This window comes from Ptiloglossa arizonensis, chromosome 9, assembly GCF_051014685.1.
Source record: "Ptiloglossa arizonensis isolate GNS036 chromosome 9, iyPtiAriz1_principal, whole genome shotgun sequence".
NCBI lineage: Eukaryota > Metazoa > Arthropoda > Insecta > Hymenoptera > Colletidae > Ptiloglossa > Ptiloglossa arizonensis.
This window is the reverse complement of record NC_135056.1, coordinates 3,758,782-3,779,032: the sequence shown is the minus strand read 5'-3', so window position 1 is coordinate 3,779,032 and position 20,251 is coordinate 3,758,782. Positions and strand designations below refer to the sequence as shown.

At 33.0% G+C, this 20,251-nt stretch overlaps 1 protein-coding gene across 6 annotated transcripts in view; it reads left to right on the top strand.

Annotated features, from left to right (window-relative positions):
* Positions 1 to 20,251, top strand: part of Frmd5 (FERM domain containing) — a 192,588-nt gene that overhangs the window by 87,372 nt on the left and 84,965 nt on the right. For all 6 annotated transcript variants that reach the window (XR_012993246.1, XR_012993245.1, XR_012993244.1 and 3 more), the window contains exon 5: positions 3,937 to 4,148. Coding sequence is in view for 1 of the 6 variants with exons in the window: in XM_076319979.1 (XP_076176094.1) it covers positions 3,937 to 4,148 (212 nt within the window). In the remaining 5 variants the exon portion in view is untranslated. The remainder of the gene's footprint in view (positions 1 to 3,936; positions 4,149 to 20,251) is intronic.

Below are 20,251 nucleotides of genomic sequence, written 5' to 3'. Positions count from 1 at the left end.
TGTTGCACGTATATTAGGATACTAAAGCATTATTCATTTTGAGTTGTGAAATTGTAATCTTTAATAGATGAATAATCTACTACGGATGTTTATGCTTAATAGTTGTACTCAGTGCAATAAAAACTTTGGAAAACCGTCCAGCGCCTGTTAATCGTAAAAATGTTATTTTGTTCGGTAATAATGCAAGACCGCATGTTAGCAAGAGTGGTAAAAATTAAAATTGTAAAGCTTAAATGTTCCGTTTACCTTTGTACATATATTTAGCAATCATCATTTTTCCTAAACTTTCCAAAGGCAATTATTTGAAAAAAATTTTAATAACAATGATCAAGCTTGAAAATCCATCAAATACTTAATTCAAAACCAGTTATTTATTGAACGAAATGTATTGATACACCTAATCCATACATACTAAATGGAAGTATATTGTCATTAATAATGGCACGAATATAGTATATTAAGATACACTATCAAATAACATTAAAATTAAAACTAATTGCTCAAGTATAACTGTTACAAAATAAAAAATGAGCAACTTAGAAAATGTTTATATTGGAATGTTCGAATACCTATTGGTATAAAATTCTAACATAAAATATATTTCCAAAAATAAACTATAAAATATTTCGTAAAGTATGAACTACCTTTTCAGTGTTTATATTATTATGCCATAATACTTTCATATACAGAATTATGAGCAAAATAGATTTGTGTAAACAAGGTATGAGCCCATTTGAATATAACACGTACTTACATCACTGTGTTGAAAAAGAAAATTATATCTTGAATAGTAAATGTACCAATATGTCATACAACTTAATTAATCGTGGCGAATAATGTGCAAGAATTCTTGACCAAAAGCGATCACAGATTAATTAATACTTTATCGGAAAAAGACTATTCTCTACGTCCAAATAACTGGTATAGAAGCACTGGTTCTTATTCATCCACTAAAAGATTAAGTTCCCCTAAAGAAACAACTGTTGAAGAAGACCATTTTCCAGAAATAAAATGCAAAATGCAGCCGAAATTAACAATATTCACAACACGTTAATTTCTTTAACGACAATGAAGAAGCGATTTCTTGAAGTAGGATCCTCGAAAGTGTGTTATGTTATAGAAAAAGTATGAACATTAGACGGAAGACGAGTGGAAGAATATATTGTGGAGTGATGAGTGCAAATTTGAATTATTCGGTACTAAACGTCGTATTATCATTTCGACTTTGTTTATCGAAAAGCCGAAGAAAAAACAAGACCTGACTGTACAGAACATACCGTCAAACATGGAGGATGACATGAGACTATTTGTGCTAATAAGACTGGTGACTTGATAAAAATTGAAGGCATTCTTAGAAAGAAACGTTTTATCGTCTGGACAAAATTTCATATTTATGAACTATAATGATCCTAAACATTCGCAAAAGTTTGTAAAGATTATTTAAAAGCAGGAAGACAATCAAATATTAAGAATTATGCACTGGCCGTCTCAATTGCCTAATGTAATTCTCACAGAGGAATTATTTGATAAACTTAAACCTCAGGCTAAAAGGAACAGAGATCGAAAGTACAATTGTGGAGGCGTTTGCAAAATATTTAGAAGCAAATTTCAGAAAATGCAGTAAAGAAACTCACATTACGAATGTCAAAACTTGTGAAAGCACTCCCAAACAAAGCCATGGTGTTAAAAATCTATAATTTTGCATCGCTTTTTCATTATTTTTTCTTATAGAATAGATTTGTCGATACTGGTAGTACACACCTCGTTCAAAATGGAATAACACTGTGAAAAAGATCACATTTTAACTTTCAAAGAGGTTATCGCCCAGAGAAGACTTCAATCTTCAAATTCATCGTGGTTTTAGCGATGAAAACAATTTTTTGAAAATCTGGTAGCCGTTTGTGGTTTTTTTTATATTTTAGGAAAAAATTATTTTCATTCTTTCATTTTTCTCCAAGTATGAATAGGCATTCGAGAAAATTAAATTGAAGAAGATGAAAATGTAGGGTTCAGACTTTAAAATGATCCAATCAAAGTTGTTGTACGATTAGTTTTTACAAAATTAGAATTTAAAGATTGTGACCGTTTCGGTCAAGTGTCCTAATATTTATGTTTGGTAGTGTACGAGATATTTACCAAGCATAAAGAACTTAGTACTTTTTTTATCAACTGTAGCCCGATAATTTTGATCGACTCTAATTGTTGCTATTGCATCAACATTGGATAAACGTAAATATGGATGAAGGAGACCGGGGGAGGGGGAAGCAACTGAAGATGCTAGGAAAGAATTACTACTGAATAATACAATTAACGAGGAAATATTTATAAACAATATTAAATATGTGGTCAATATCTCTTCATGAAAATACCCTAAAATAAGTGTCTAAAGTGAAGCCCCAAAAGTACATTCAAGACAGATGGAGTGCAATTATTTTCGTTCTATATGTAAACACAAGTTCCATGTATAAACAATATGTTTGTCCTCCTTTTCTTCGAGCATAAACACTGTTTATAACGGTCCCAAATTCAGTTTGAACGGCTGTTCAGGATTTTCTCGATAGTGTGCTACCTTTTTGTCCAACCTAGTTTAAGGAACATTAAAAGAAATAATTATCCTATGATAATTCATATTTATTTCGACAATTTCAACGGTTTTTCGTATCGACTCTTTGGTTCAATTTTATCACTTTGTTTCGTTTTTGTTCACTGTTACCATTTTATCTGAGAATTATTCTTCATGTGTCTTCTTATTGTAAATGTTATATTGAGAGTAACCGAATGCTCGTAGATAACCTCCGCGTGCATAAAAATAAATGGATCAAGAAACTGTTTATTTGTCAATATTCAAGAATTACTATATTGGAAATTGTACCTTATCTACAAATGTATTTTTTTAAATTTTAATCTTTTCGGGAAGTTGCCAGTAATACATACAGCATTACTGTTAGTGATACGTAGAAATACTTAAGTAATAATTTGTTTGATCCGGTGGGTGACATTGTGGTGGGAATTATTTGTTTCTCAAGACTATATTTTCCGAGATTTCAAGGTCATTGCTGTTTTTTTTTTAAATGGAATTGCATACTTTTATTATTGTATCGTTAGGTTAACACAAATCTAACAGCCTATAATGATCTTCACGTGACTTTGAATGGGAAAAATTCAAAAATTTGTGGAAATGACACGAACAATGGAATAACTATCATTAGTAACAGAAAATGTATTGTAATTCAAAATGATTTCCATTGACTTTTAAACATTTGTTAATCCGATTTTAGAGAGGGCGACGCACGTGGTGTTAAAGCAGCACAAGGTTGTTGAATCCTTTCTTTCATTTCGTTACGTACCGTGAGTCTTGTTGCAAAAACTGTCCCTTGTTTAAAAAGCTGCATAAAAAGAAATATCAGAAAAATATGGCGACCAAGGGTTGAAACTTCCCTTGAATCCATCTATGTGGACATAAGATATTCCGTGCATTACGAGAAGAAGGTAATGTGGTAGAGCACCGTACATTATTTGTAATGTATTGTACTGTTTGTAGTGTATCAAGTAAAAAATTTGTGTACATGTTGCCATTGAGTCGTTATTAATCTGTATAGAATAGTTATTTCATTATTCGCACCATTTCGACACATAGAAAAACTATATTTTAAACGTACGAAATATTAATCTCTTATACATAGAAGGATGTAAAACATCAAGTAGAGGGCAATTGTATAAATTTATACAATGTAGTTAATAATCAATTTTATGCTCTAATATTTAAAAATCTGCTGGTAGTTGCAAATCTCTCTCTCTCTCTATACATATATATATATATAACTGATAATTTTAACGAAGTTATCTTCAATGCAAGAATATTGATTATCATCAAAGTTTGAGTAACAATTTATTAAAAGAAATAATTTAATGATTCTCCGTTATTCTGTATTTTAGGTGAATTGGGGGATTATGATCCTGAAATTCACGAAGGAAACTACATTTCCGCGCACAAATTGCTGCTCAAACAGACTGAGGCTATCGAAGAAAAAGCTATGGAACTGCATCAAACACAGTTAAAAGGGTTCACGCCAGAGCAAGCGGAAACTCACTTCCTTAGATTAGCTTCGCAATTGGATACATACGCCGTTGATCCACATCCCGTTAAGGTAAGATTAAAAACTTAACTCTTATGGAAACCTGTAATATTAAATTAAATTCAAACTCCTCTGTTCAAATTTTTGTTTTATGCGATGCTTTAGTAATTTGTAAAGTATGCTTCGAATAACCGTCTCTTCCTCTTAAGGGGGGAATATGCATCTTTAGAGAAGTTAAAAAAGTAACAACTTTTCTGATTATTTAATCAAAGAGGTATAATCGTACTCGTATCTCGTGGAGGTACATACTAAATTGTATCTCGTTTTGAATGATTAGTTTTACTCCAAAATTAGCTATAATAAACAATTTTTTGATGCACAAATATTTACGAAATAATCTATTTATAAGAATAGGTTTAAGATAAGAATAGAGGTTTAAGGTTGTTAGCCCCGTGTTAACGACTACTTTCTTTTTAATCGATTTTTAAATCAATGGCAGCTATCTCAATAAATATTTTCATTTTCGAGGAAGATCACAATTTTAGTACAATAAACAACAAAAATTACCAATCAAATCCGCTACGTCAAAAACTGTATTGTAGCGTAACATACTATTTGTGTCAAATTTAAAATAAATCATTGAAAGTTGTAGTAACACCTTCAGTTTCAAATTTTCCGAATTTTGACAGTATTTTCTTTTTTATTCGTGGTACCTTGCACTCGAATTTCGGCTTTCAATATACGTTATTTGTCTTTTACAGTAACATATTTATGGCCATTTAAATTCACCGCAAATACGCCTATGATGTGCAAAATTTGTAATAATGATATTGCATCTTCATTGAAAATGCAAGCGGTAATATAAGCTGTAGTTTCAACAATTAAACTGCCACACAGTGGTTCGGATCGGAAAATTTAGTAATATTTATATACAATGTTTGAACCGTAAGAGGTATCTGGATCATGTAATCATATAAATATATAACTTTCTTATTAATGTTTCATCAGTACCGATGATTTCTGCTGAAATTTGTAAAAACTCGACAGGCTGTACACCTGTCAGTTGACGAATCTCGTCCTTGTTTAACACTAGATTTACCAACCAGTCATTGTGACTGGTTTCAACTGTTTGTACAAAGAAATTTATTTTAAATTCCATATCATTTTCAAAAGACGTTATGACTTATCTTATTCTATACATATATAATCAATCATCGATTTTCCCGAGACACTCACGAGGAATACCTTAATATACCAAAATCTACCAGTAGTTCTAGTGTCAATATAGTCTACATATAAATTCATTCTTTACTTAAATTGTGTTTGCACATACTCCTTTTTTTTTTTATTTTTTCTTATCTTCACTTTTCGAATTACAAAGTGACGATATTACAAACCTATAACTGTCAATATTAGAAACTTCAGAATCGATAAATTGTAAATTGTTTATTTTAATCGGTGTAGCTTGGCATATCGTACATAGCATTTTATTACTAAGGAAGTATCTGTGAGTGAGTTACACACTTTGTTATCACTCATGGTCAAAATTATAATATATTCTATTTTAGTATTATCATTTATAGTCAATGGATTGAAATTATCTACTTCATCATTGATTTTGTTAAATTCAGCATTTATGATCTGTGTATTTTCTTTTATGTATTGAAATTTAATCGGTCTACAAAACCAAGGTGAAGACGTTTGTGGTTTTTGCTACATTTCGTTATTAAATTTAACCTAAAGACTGATTGAAATAAATGTTGTAACTGTTAGAAAAGGGGTTGAAGGAATGGAACGAAAGTCGTCTATATACAAATTCGCCTTCATTTATTCGTATAGTCACGTGTCTTCGATGACTGTCGCAGCTTTTACCACCCTTGTTTTGTATTCTTTTTGTTTTGTTCGTAAATTTTGTATCATCCTCTCTCCTTACTTGTTATATTTTGAAAAACCATCTATATGCAATATGAAGCAAATTTTCGGCGCATCTAATTGTGAAATGAAAAAAAAAACAATTCATATTTATACATGCTTTCTTCTTAATTTTATTGGAAACCAATTGTGTGTGTTTCTCTTTTGTCGTGCAACAATAAATATAACATACTTGGAAAGACATGCTTCTTTCTGTTACGTTACACGTGCTTCCATCTGTCATTGTAAATCGAATGTCATGGTTAATAATTACAGTTGTATCGTTCGGACAAATATTAGTCGAAATTGTAATTTTTATACAATTGTTTCATTTAATTATATTTTTCCTTAATCAATTCTAATGATTCTTAGACAAAAAGGAATTTGAGAAGTGTATACAATAGTGTGGAAGACGAAATTTGATTTTCCTAAGTAATATTTTGAGTCTCATTGTCAACTATACGAATATATACATTCGCAGATGTAAACATAAATTCATCCGTTTTAGATGAGTCAGTAAATCTTTGTTTATATCTACTGTGACCAGAACTTCCACCGAAGCCACATTTTACCAAAACAGTAGCAAATTTTATATTTTTATTTGGTATTAATTCTAGAATAGATGTTGCTGTTTTATTTAATAAATTTTGCATATTAACTTTAGCATCTGTTTTATTAATTGTACAGCCACTTGGTCCAGTTTGAATATCATTAATGTAATTTATTATTTATCTATTTATTGTAATTTTTCGATCAGCGACGTTGCATATCGTTTGCAAACTGTTGCACATTTTGTTACAACTTTCGTATTTTTGTTTTCCATTCCAATGAACAAATCGTGCATCTTCATTAATACTTTTGCTGCGAGGGTTCGTTACATTCGTTAAATGCAAATTATCTTTAATTAATTCTGAAATCAGGTTTACAATTGTTACATATTACTCTAAATACATCATCAAAGTGAGAATCAGTAAGCTGATTTCTCTATACGTTCTTCGCATATATCATTTTGTAATAGGATCATTTTCAAAGGTATCTACGATATGAGCAATTGATATAAACAAATTGAACAGCAATTCCGCGTACCCTTTCTCTCTCTCATTCCTTGAAAAATAACTTTTATCTCCGTATCGTTTTTTAAAATCTATAAATTCGTCGAATAGCTTTACATAATCGTATCCCGATACAACGAGGTGTGTTTTAGTTGCTGTTTTTGAGTGCCAGTAATTTTCTATAAACAACTAACAATTCTTAATAACGGGCGAAGTAAAAAGTTTTGATCGTTTTTCGTTAGATGGCTTCAGTGGGGCATATCTCACGATGTATACGTTGCATCTTGTCATTCTATACTGCGACTTAAAGGCGACATAACGCTTTAAAAAAGGTTTTGCGACAGTTTCGTGTTTAATGGATCCAGTTGTGTGTTAGAGCGTTCCAAAATGGAAGTAAAAAGAGAGAAAATTCGATACATTCTTCAGTACTGCTACGATCGAGTAACCGGCCAAAAAAATTGTGCTGTCGAAGATAAGAGACGCTCTGGTAGTCCAATCGTCGAAAATATTGATAAAATAATGAAAATCGTCAAGCCAGATCAGCATGCGAGTACTTGTTCCATTGCCCAGGAAGTGAAGATCAGCCAGAAAACCATTTGGAACCATTTGCATAAGGCTAGTCTCAAGAAGAAGCTCGATGTATAGTGCCACACGAATTGACGAGAAAGAACCTTTTAAAGCGAATCGATGCCTGCGATTCGTTTCAGAACGTAACGAAATCGATCGATTTTTGAAGCGGATTGTGACTGGGGATGAAAAATGGGTCACATACGAGAACAACAGGCGAGAAAGATCGTGGTCCAAGCGCGGTGAACCAGCCCAGACGATCCCCAAGCCCGGATTAACGACCAAGAAGGTTTTACTGTGTGTTTGGTGGGATTGGAAGGGAATCCTCCACTATGAGCTGCTCCCATCGGGCCAATTACTCAATTCGGACCTATACTGTCAACAACTGACCAGATTGAAGCAGGCGATCGACAAGAAGATCGTCCAGAATTGGCCAATAGGAAGGGTGTCGTGTTGCATGAAGGCAACGCCAGGCCGCAGACATCTTTAACGACGCGTCAGAAGCTCCGAGAGCTTGGATGGGAGATTACTACCTTGATCAAAAAGTTCTAGGACTGTCCCCCGTGTGTCGCTGTCAATCACCCGATTGTTTCTTTTTTTTTTTTGTTAGGTTACCATATCTGTCATTAACACTTCCTTCCAATTTCAGCATCATAGCTTGATATTTGTAAAAGTTACGTTGTACTGAGCACATCTCCTTTGTTCGTGTCTTCGATTTTGAAAATGGCATCATTTGAGCATCAACGAGTTTGCATTAAATTTTGTGTAAAAAACGGATTTAACGGTCCGCAGACCTTGGATATGTTGGAGAAGTGTTTCGGCAACGATACTCTTTCGAGATCAAATGTTTTTCGATGGCACGAACGCTTCAGAAGTGGTCGTGAGTCGGTCGAGGATGACAAACGCAGTGGCAGGCCGACAACGTCGAAAACCGATGAAAACATCGATAAAATTCAAGAAATGTTGTCCGAAAACCGCAAATTGACCATCAGAGAGCTGGCAGAGGACTTGAACATTGCTTATGGATCCGTTCAAGACGTTTTGGTTAGTGAATTCGTCAAAAAAGGCCAGATTTGTGGGCAAACAACTCGTGGATTTTGCACCACGATAACGCACCGGCGCACAATGCGATCCTTATCCGCGAGTTTTTGACGAAAAACAACACGAACACTATCCAGCAGCCTTCAAATTCACCAGATCTGGCTCCCTGCGACTTTTTTCTGTTCAACCGAATTAAAAAACCGCTTCGCGGAACGCGTTACAGTACCCGAGAGGAGGTCATGACAAAATCGAAGACGGCTCTGATGGACATACCGAAAATTGAGTACCAGCGGTGTTTCGAGGATTGGATCAAGCGCTGGCGCAAGTGCATTGCAGTCAATGGGGACTACTTTGAAGGGGACCATATCGATTTGGACGAATAAATTTGTATTTTTGATTTTATGAATAAAGTCCTAAAACTTTTTGATCAAGGTAGTATATCGCACCCGTCGTATAGCCCAAACCTGGCACCAAGCAGTTATCATCTTTTCAAGCACTTGCACAATTTTCTTGATGGTAAAAAAACTGGCCTCAAGCGTGGTTTGTGAAAATGAGCTGGTCAAGTTTTTTACCAATAGGGACGAGAACTTCTTCAATCGCGGAATTATTAAATTGCCTTCAAAATGGACAAAAGATATCGAACAGAACGGCGATAACGATAATTTGATCTAAATCGGAAAATTTTAACTTTGTTAATTTCATCGTCGAAATAAAGAGAAAAACGCTCGGAACTTTTTACTTCGCCTATACTTCAAATAAAAAAAATAATGTCAATTCTGACATTGACGCTTGCTGTCGCAAAAAAGTTATACCAATTAAAGTCAATTAAATATACAGTTTTGTTAAACTCGTATGTTACATATTTCCTTATGTATATAAACAAATTATAGCAACTTTTCCTTATTAAATTTTGTCAGTTACTCGTAATCTTAATATTATGTCTCCTGCTAAAAGTAGCATCTATTCTGTACTCCATCTTCAACACTATATTTTTCGCATAAGTTTACGATATTTTGCGAAAATATTTATGGATTTTGATACATTAATTGTCCTACTATGAATATATATATTAAAAAAACACTCCTTCCTTTGCAGTGAAAAAATTTGAAATTTAATTTCGTTAATTAATTTTTGCAATATTGTTACGTTGATTTTATTCCATTCGCGTCTTATTGCACTCTCTAACTTTCTAATATTGTTATATTCCTTTCCATTTTTATATATTGTATGTGATAACATTTTTTATTGGATTTAAATCGGGGAAACGTGAGGACCACTTCATAACTGGAAAAGTTTTTGTTTCATACCCTCTTGAGTCTTCTTACTGTTAGGTATCGCTACGTTTTCTTACTAAAAAATAACGTTGTCTTCAAGATTTTCTTTGATATACCAAATTAAAATGTCTTCTAAATGATCAATAGAATTGGCGTGTAAATTGGTACCTTGAAATTGGTTTTTCCTTGTTGACCTTGAACACACTCTCTTAGGTCGGCAAAACAGTTAGTGTCTGTCCCTCCTTGTCGGTAAGAGAGATGGTGGCGATATCGTCACAAAAGTGTACAGTGTACAGTGGTATTGTGTCTGTGTTCGGGTTACGCGTTAATTTGATAACTTAACGACACAATTTATATTTTTAATTATCCAAACTTTATCAATGTTTATGGAAATCAGTAAGAAGAAGCACGTGTGATCGCTTTAAAACTTCAGTTTCGATTGACTAGTGTATACACGGATGTTCAGGACATTTGTCAGATGTCGCTCTGGTTTTCGATCGGTAACGTAGGCGACTGTGATATTAGCACAGGGGAACCCTTTTGCAAGACATCTATGGATTTCCACTAGAATTACTATGGAAAATTTTGAGATTTTTCTAATATTTTTTCTGCAGATCGATTAGTTTTTTTTAACTACTATTTCGAACATTTCCTCATTTACTAGTAATAAATAAATATTTTCTATTTTCTTAATATTTTTTATTTAATTCGAAACCATGTACATATATTTATGAGAAGTTTAAAAGTTTGGTTTTCAATAGGATCATACCTATTGTCTGTATCAGAAGTAGTTATATTGTTAGTGTTCATACTATATTCATTTTCTTCATTTTCACCAATGAATAGAATGATGTTGCGGCGTATAGAAAGATGATTAAAAGATATTATTTCACTTGAAGTATCCGATGAAAAATCCTCGGAAGAACTTATTTGTGTGATCCTGCGACATTTTGGAACTTGTGAGAATGACATTTTACAGTGAAAAAATAATATATGGACACTATACTGCATTTAGAAATACAGAATAGAAACTAAACTGAAGAAACAGGAACTATAACAAAACGTTTATTATTGTCACAATAAACGTTTGTTGAATAAAACAATATTCATCACACGTTTGTTGAATAAGAAAATATTAACTGTTTATATCTTCTTTTGTAATTTTATTATTGTTGAAAATTCTAATTTCCTAGTATCCACACAGGGATCTTAAAACTCTGAATTCGGCCCTGCTCTACCCTAACTCGATCCCATGCATTTGTTACGTCTCGTTGTCGGACAGTCCTAAACATTTTCTTATACCTCGAAAATTAAGGTATACAAGAGACTTCTTCACAGTACATTTTTTACTTATTTTAGTGTTTAGATTCAGTTTCTTTATTATCAACCTATATTTCTGAGGCACTCTGAACATGTTATTCAGTTGTCTGTACATGATTTTACAATAAAATTTTTTTTAAATCTTTCCCTTTGTTCAATCAAAATTCCTAATGGCTTAAACGAGAAGTTTTACACTAGGCGTATGTAACCAAATAAAATATCAAACATTCCATATCAAATATATAGATTTTGGTCTAAAATCGGTAGATCTGTCGATTGTTACCCAATATGAATGATGTAGTCGATCTAAAGACTCCTACAGCACTTGTGCCACCATCTTGAAGATTGTACTAAATCGTACTCTGTCTGGGACTCTTAGTTCAATGAAAAAAAATGTCCCTAATCCGTTCGGGAACATTGTTTCCGTATAAGTTGTTTTCGTAGGTTCGATTGTGTAGTCATGTTCGTTCTGTATCCCTCCAGTTTGTGGCCTATATATTCGTTCACTCAAACTTTCCGATTTTTGTAGATCTATTCCTCCTAAATCTTCTAGCGTATATAGAAATAAGTCTTTTTCAGTTTCTGATAGTGGTAAATCAATTCCTTCTCTTCTAGTTGTTCCTTTAGTTTCAAAATATCGTTGTCGTATCTGAGTATTATCCCCTCTGTGGTGGCTGAGTTGATACTCGTGTTGTGTGTGTTCTAATTGACATCTCCGTTTCAACTAACTCGTTTTGGCGCACTTTAATATGCGATCACGCTTATCCTCTATGGATAATATGTAATATTACAATTGTCCATCTCTCTCAGTGTCTCGATACTTGCTCATATTTAACATTCTGTTAAATATCGACGACGACGATATTTTTAACCAATAATGGTTACACAAAGTGCTGAACCGAATCATGGTTAAAAATGTCATCGTTAAGTCGTTGTCGTCGATATTTAACAGAATGTTAAATATGAACAAGTGTGAACAATTTATGTACCGATACCGGCATATAGTACCATAAATAATGTTCAAAGTTGTTTACTCTTGCACAAGTGACAAGTTGGTTTGCATTGATTTCAAGTTCACTCGAGATGATTGACAATATTATTGCAAATCGATTGATTAATTCTTTATTAATACCGTTAATGTCTGCGGATATATTAGAGTCGGCGAAAAAATGTCTAGCAGAATTTCCATCGTTTGTATTACCATTGAACGTACCTACTTTGTTTTGTAATCAACAATTAAACTTTTTCAAAAGTTAATAAAAGAAGATAAATTTGGTAAACCATTAGGAAATTAATAATTTCTTAAATTTGGTTAGTTATATTATATTGTAACAAGTATATATAGTTACAGTAATACATTATAAAAAAAGTAACGTCAATTTTGTAGAAGAAAATTAAATTTTATTTTCGTCGATGTATCCTCCGCATTTTTTAATTATTTAATCGACTAATTTCTGGATTCCTTTTATTAGTGTTTCTATTATTTCGTTTCATATATTTTGTAGTTTGTTTTACAAGTTATTTTTTAACTTTAAATCCTACCAAAATACTTAGAATCGTTGTCCTGTTGGAACAAGAAATTTATTTTCTATGTCCAGATTTTCAATCGTTGCTTTCAAATTATTTTTTAAAATATTTGTGTACACATATTGGTCCATTTTCCATACAACAAATTGCAATTTTCTGACACTTAATTTCGTTTTCTTTTCTTTTCTTCATTTCTTCTTCGAACGAGGAATATATTTTACTATAATACTAATCTCTTCTTTTAAATATTTTCGAGATAATAATTATATCTCGAATTAAATTATATCTCTTTTGCAATAATGGAAATTCATTACAGGTAAAAATGATGTGTAGTTATGAGCAGCTTCTTTAAATTGTTCTGCTTTCGTATGTAGTGAAAGCACAAATTTGTCTTTCAACAACATTAATTACCAAAGTGTTAGTTACACTTTTCTTATCAGCTGTTTTCACCCATTCATAAAAAATGCCTTTTTTTAATATTTAAAGAGAAATTAATTTTTAATCATATTCATTACTTTCTTTACTTTTTATGATATTTAAAATATTTTTAAAATACTCCAAGTTACTCACACATTGTATCAAGAAAAATTTTTTTACAAACTTTAGTTACTTCGTTTCCGTTAGACAAATGAAAAAAATGGAAAAACGACTGATGGCTGTTTTATTTAACTCTTTTTCGATTTCATTGTCAAAATCAGCGTCGACTCCAGCACGTTTAATTGTTTTAGAATGTATCCAGCTATTCTTGAAACAAACAATGAAATTTTTATTGTCATAATAGCGTTCCGTTATTTACGTTTGAAATGAGAGTAACGCTACCGAAGCAACAACTTTCATTTATTTTATCTTACGAAAGTGTACGATGTCGTACAGTAAGTGCAAAAAATGTTTTGTACGATTTCGTAAAGGGATTTTCGATTTGTAATTAATTTATTGAGTATCGTTCTGGACAGTTAAGAAGATTTACAGATAAAGAATCGGAGCTGTTTTTGGATGAAAATCTGTGTCAGACACAAACAGTACTCCTAGAAACTCTCGAAGTGACGCTTTAAGCAATTTTGGTGCGATTATCAAAATTTAGGTGAATCCAGGAAGCTTGTCGTTGGATTCCGCACGTGTTTAATACGACCAACAAGGAGAGACTGTTGAATCATCAATACAGCTGGATCTTCGCTTTCGCGTCTTAAGAGAAAGAATTTTCTTCACAAAGAGGTTACTAGAAATAACTCTTCACAAAGAGGTTACTAGAAGTAACTCTTCTCAAAGAGGTTACTAGAAGTAACTCTTCACAAAGAGGTTACTAGAAGTAACTCTTCACAAAGAGGTTACTAGAAGTAACTCTTCACAAAGAGGTTACTAGAAGTAACTCTTCACAAAGAGGTTACTAGAAATAACTCTTCACAAAGAGGTTACTAGAAATAACTCTTCACAAAGAGGTTACTAGAACTAACTCTTCAAAAAGAGGTTACTAAAAATAACTCTTCACAAAGAGGTTACTAGAAGTAACTCTTCACAAAGAGGTTACTAGAAATAACTCTTCGCAAAGAGGTTACTAGAAGTAACTCTTCGCAAAGAGGTTACTTTAGTTAACGTTGCATAACACTCCCAAAAGGAGAAAATCAAAGCAGTTACAAAATCTAATATTCATGCGAAGAAGGTATTATTGTGTTTAAAAATGCAACTTTATTAATAGTGATTCGTGCGACGTGTGATCTCACAATCATGATATTGAACGAGTCTCTCTCTCTCTCTCTGAGCGATCGGGAGCCCCCACTGTATAATGGATGCTCCTGATCGTCCTTTACATCTTTTTCAGGTGATGAGCGTGCGTTGCACGTGCCTCGGAATGCTTTCAATGATTCTCGATCTTTCCATAACCGCGTTCCGTGACACGTGCAGTCTTCTGATTGCACACCTGCAATCTTACGATTTAAAACATTCGCCTGGCACTAGGCAATTAACACTAGATTTACCAAGCAGTCAAAATGACTGGTTCCAACTGCTCTCGCAATGAAATTTACTATAAATCCCATAGCACGTTTTCTGAAGACATTATGACTTTTCTATTCTATACGTGTAATCAATTTGATAAATTCCACCTTTTCTTCGTCGATTGTTTCTGTTCGAGATGCGTATGGGATACACCTGAATATTTCGAAATCTGTCGGTAGTTCTAGTGTTAACCACTACAAGACGTTTTATGTTACGAACTGTTATTAAAATCAGGTGAAACGATCAATGCAGAACGCTATCAAGAGCAACTGATGCGTCTGAGTAACATCATGAAGTTCATGAAGAAAAAAGACCATATAACGGACATGGAACGCGGTAAGTGATACTGCTCTATGACAATGCACGGTCACATATAGTACTACGAAAGAGACCAACCAGTTCATCAATATCTTGGGATGAGAAGTGTTGCTCTATGCAGCTTATAGTTCAGACTTGGCTCTGTGGGACTATCATTTATTCAGGTCCCTAGAGCATCATCTGGTGGATTTCTATTTCAGAATGTTAAACGACGTGAATAAATGCATAGGTGACTTGATTGAAACGAAACCATAATCTTTCTTTCGCGAAGGAATACGGTACTTGTTTGACAGGTGACAGAAACGTATAAATGAAGAAGAAAATTACTTCTCAGATTAAAATGTCATCCGTTTTTTTCTTTATATATATATATCAAAGTTTGCAAAAAAGGCCGAGAACTAATTTGTACACTTACTATAATATTAACAAATTCTTCTAACTTTTCTTTAGCGATGAAATGATCAAAAAATTGTTTAGTTGGAAATTTTGTTCATCTAGTTGATATACACTTTTGATAATTAACATTTAGTTACTCTTTTTTCGTTTTTCAATTTAGACAAAGTCACGATCACAATCAAAAAATTAGTGAGCTGATGTTACAAAGTAAATCTACGAAAACAAAATTATTTGATTTTTATTCTGTACACAACACTTATTACTTCACATAATCAATGGTTTTTTATATTTAATTTTCTTAGATAATTTAGATTTTAAGTATACAAAAGGCAATCTCATTTCCTCCTTTACCTACAATCCCTTTGTGTCACAAATGCATGAAGGAAGCATTATTATTGCCAAAATGGAAGCAAAAATTGAAATTAGATAACTGTCTTAAATAGAATATCTCAGAATGTTGAAGGAGTAGAAAAAATAGAATTTATTGCAAGTCCATTGTGCATGTGTTAATCGTACTCTTAGGTAATGTAGATATTTTATGATCAACTTTTTTAAATCGCATGTTGAACATGTTTGGTCTAAGTTTTTGAAAATTGAGTTTGGAAAATTTTATCCGTATATATATCTCATCAATAATAGTTGTCGAAGAGAAATAAAATTTTCGGACCCTAGTAGTCATTATTTGAAACAAAAAAGTTTAAAATTCAATATCTTTTAATCATTTTGTTCTTTAATTTTTTCTTTATATTTTGCGTTCATTGTTATGAATTTAAATAACAATCAACTTTCCATGAATGATTTTATTTGTAAAACAATTTTAGAATAAATGTTATTTTTGGTCCCTGCCTCCGACTGATATGGTACGGTGTCTTTAAAAATCAAATTATAAAATTTTATGGATAGTTATGGATTTAAGATTTGAATTTCTAAGTAGCCAATAGATATGTATATATATCTAACTACTTTTTCAAGACAAATGGTAAACAGAGATGTGGAAATTAAGAGAAAAATTAATAAATGTCGACTCAAAGACATAAGATATAATTCTTATATAAGAATATAAGATTTATAAGAGACAAGTTTTGACCTCCATTACACACTTCTATTCTTAAAAATATGGAGTAAAAATAATCAATATACCTTGCACTGATGTGTTTATGGCTCAGTCGAGTAAAATTTGCAAGATTCAAGCACGCAGGAAACGTTTATTAGTTAGCTAATGAACTGTGACCAATTAATAACACAGCAACATTCACACTTACCAGCAGGTATGTTATCGTAATGGGGAAGTTTTGACAAAATTGTTATTATGACCATGCTATAAACTAGCAATGATCTCATATATAAAATCAAAATTGTTTGAAAATCAAACTTAAAAATATATGTGACAATTAAATAATGTTTTGAGAATTTTTTGCGAATAGGAAACAGATCAAATTTAACATTTTTCAAGTTCTGAGTTCGAGGAGCCCTCTTCCTCTAGTACTCCTAGAATTGATATCAGTGTATCTTTCAGTATAAATAATAAAATCTAGGATACATGATATTTTACAATCAGAAATTATAAATGATTTTATACCAAATCGACTCCTCTTTGAAGGAATGTACTGTTTAAAATAACATCTTCATTTGTATACGAACAAGTTTTTATCGATACAAAGGTTTACAAATGAAAAAAAAAAGATTCAACGAAACTGGCCTTAATTTTATTTATTAATTTAATTAGCAAGCTGTACATTGATCGAACAACTTATTGATCAACTTTACATCCATACGTATATCCAATAATAGCGTTCGATTCACTTTTAGATTTATTCAGTAATATATATAAAAAAAATATTTTACTGTGTTGGAATGACGTAAATATATTTGGGTCAATGTAACATTTAGAGTGTCAATGTCAATTTAATAATTCTGATGATTAATAGATCAACTTGTTGATGCTATTTGAAATTCAAAGCCATCGTCTTTATTTATGTGATCGGTATAATATCTAGGGATCTGCTTTGATCGATTTGTTCCAAACGCATTCAAACATATATAAATAAAATAAATATATAAATCACGAATACATAACTGTGAAACCTTGTAAGTCGGGCAATTCAGACATAATTATTGGTGCAAACGTGGCATTTATAATACCACATTTATATGTAGCACAATTTATTTGAAAATCTACAAAAAAGATTGATAAAATGACATCGTATATTTTCCAATCAAAGAGTTTCGATGTTAATTATGCAAGAGCACTACTTTGTCCTGGACTAGCTTTTACATGAAACTCTTAAAATTAATCTTTTTTTTTTTGCATACCGTTGATTCGGTTAATGACATTATTTATGGAATATTATATCAACCAAATGACTACTTCTCGGCAGCGTTGCAAAAATGGGCTCTTTTAGTCACATTTTTCACGTTGAATTGCTGTCGACTTGTTAGTGTAGACCGTTTCTTTCAAATAACATCAAGACAAAAAATCTGGGTGAGATCAAATTACGCGACCAATCGATTTTGACATTAAATGGTTTAGATATGCATCTTTCAGAATTCGCATGGCTGCACAAGCTATGTGACACGTTGTCGCAGACCTTATCGATGAATTTCAGGCAAAAAGAAATTTTCAAGCATTGCATAGTATCGTTCGGTATTGACTGTAATAATAGTTTTATCATTATCTTGGAAAAAAATGGTCTAGTCATACTTCCAACTTGAATTACACACCAAATAGTCATTTTATGGATATGAAGGGATCGTTTATAAAACATCCTTTGATTCTTTGATTCCCCGAAAGTACCTAGACAGTTGTTCTATATATTTACGTATCCACTTGTATCGAAATGAGTTTCGATGCTTACGATTACATTTTTGAAAAATTCAGGCTTGTCGTTATTGAAATGCAGCATCGTTTAATGCATCACAAATGACAATAACTATTATAGATATGGTGACAAAAACAAAATAGTGCCTTTGCATAGTAAACACCTCGTATTTAAAACGTTTTTTATACACCCGATAATTACCTCCATGATGTACCGACTTTTGGTTACAAATCAGGATTGATTTGTCTGTGTTGATGTTAAGTTCTGTCGTCGTTCGTCCGGAAATGCAGCCATCTTGGTATATATCCTCTTCCTGAGATTTCAGTTATGGAATTTCGAAAGTTACAGTCAACCAGAAAAATGCCACCTGCTTCCAGCTGACTCCACATATCTTTCTGGAGAAATTCGTTTAATATGGAAGCATCGTTCTTACTTCCAGGATATGGTCCCCAAACATCCGCTATATATCCATCTGTGCACACCGCCATCATGGGTTTTATTAACTTGCGATGTTTATGTCCGTTGTACCAAATACGTTGGAATGCAAAATTGGAACTCTTTTGAATAAAAATGTAAGTTCTATCCAATACTAATATTATGCGATCTCCCATTGGTGCATGAAGGCGTTTAGCAATTTCAGTTTGGTGATTGATTAGTATCTTCACGATCGCGTAACGAAGAAAGGTGTAACGCACAAAATTCTTTCAAAAGACACTTCCTAATCATTTGGCAACAATTACTCGTTGCATGCTTTTTGATTTTTTATCGATGCAAAAAATCATCGAAATCACAACCATGCCGAAGATGTGACAGATCAATTTCTAAATAGTAATTTTTTACCAGTCACAAGGAACGCGACTTTCAAGTTTTGGGACATCCGAAGATAAGCAATGCTCCAATCCAATTTCAAGTACGAATTCGTTCTCTGTCAAAATCGTATCTTTGAAAGAATTAAAGATTCCAAGTATTTCATCGGCAGCGCATAAAAAAAAGCCCCCCTCGTTTACGTATCAATTCTTCGAAAATGTAAAAACTCATCCTTTCGATGGAATTAAGTGTTCTTGAGTACGTGGCCGTCACTTTATGTGGGTGTTAATCACGACAAAATAGAAATTCAATAACGTAACAAGTATTTATTTATGTTTCTCGTCGTAATGTTGCACGTGGCCGTTCGGACGTATATCTCACTCTCTTTTTATACTCTATGGCGTAAGAGGTAAGGGTGTCACTGCCCCTTCTTTACTGGAGCTTTATTAGACGAGGCTACCACGTTACTGTGTTATATATATAAATGTAAAAGATATATATACATACATACATACTACCTTGATCAAAAAGTTTTAGGACTTTATTCATAAAATCAAAAATACAAATTTATTCGTCCAAATCGATATGGTCCCCTTAAAAGTAGTCCCCATTGACTGCAATGCACTTGCGCCAGCGCTTGATCCAATCCTCGAAACACCGCTGGTACTCAATTTTCGGTATGTCCATCAGAGCCGTCTTCGATTTTGTCATGACCTCCTCTCGGGTACTGTAACGCGTTCCGCGAAGCGGTTTTTTAATTCGGTTGAACAGAAAAAAGTCGCAGGGAGCCAGATCTGGTGAATTTGAAGGCTGCTGGATAGTGTTCGTGTTGTTTTTCGTCAAAAACTCGCGGATAAGGATCGCATTGTGCGCCGGTGCGTTATCGTGGTGCAAAATCCACGAGTTGTTTGCCCACAAATCTGGCCTTTTTTGACGAATTGCTTCGCGCAAACGTCTCAAAACGCCCAAATAATATTCTTTGTTGACTGTCTGTTTTTCTGGCAAGAATTCTTGATGCACAACACCATTGTAATCCATGAAAACCGTGAGCATCGCCTTCTTTCTTGACTGAAAACGACGTGGTTTTTTCGGTCTCGGCTCTTGCACGGCTCGGCTCGGTGCACGCCATTCACTCGCTTGATGTCTGGATT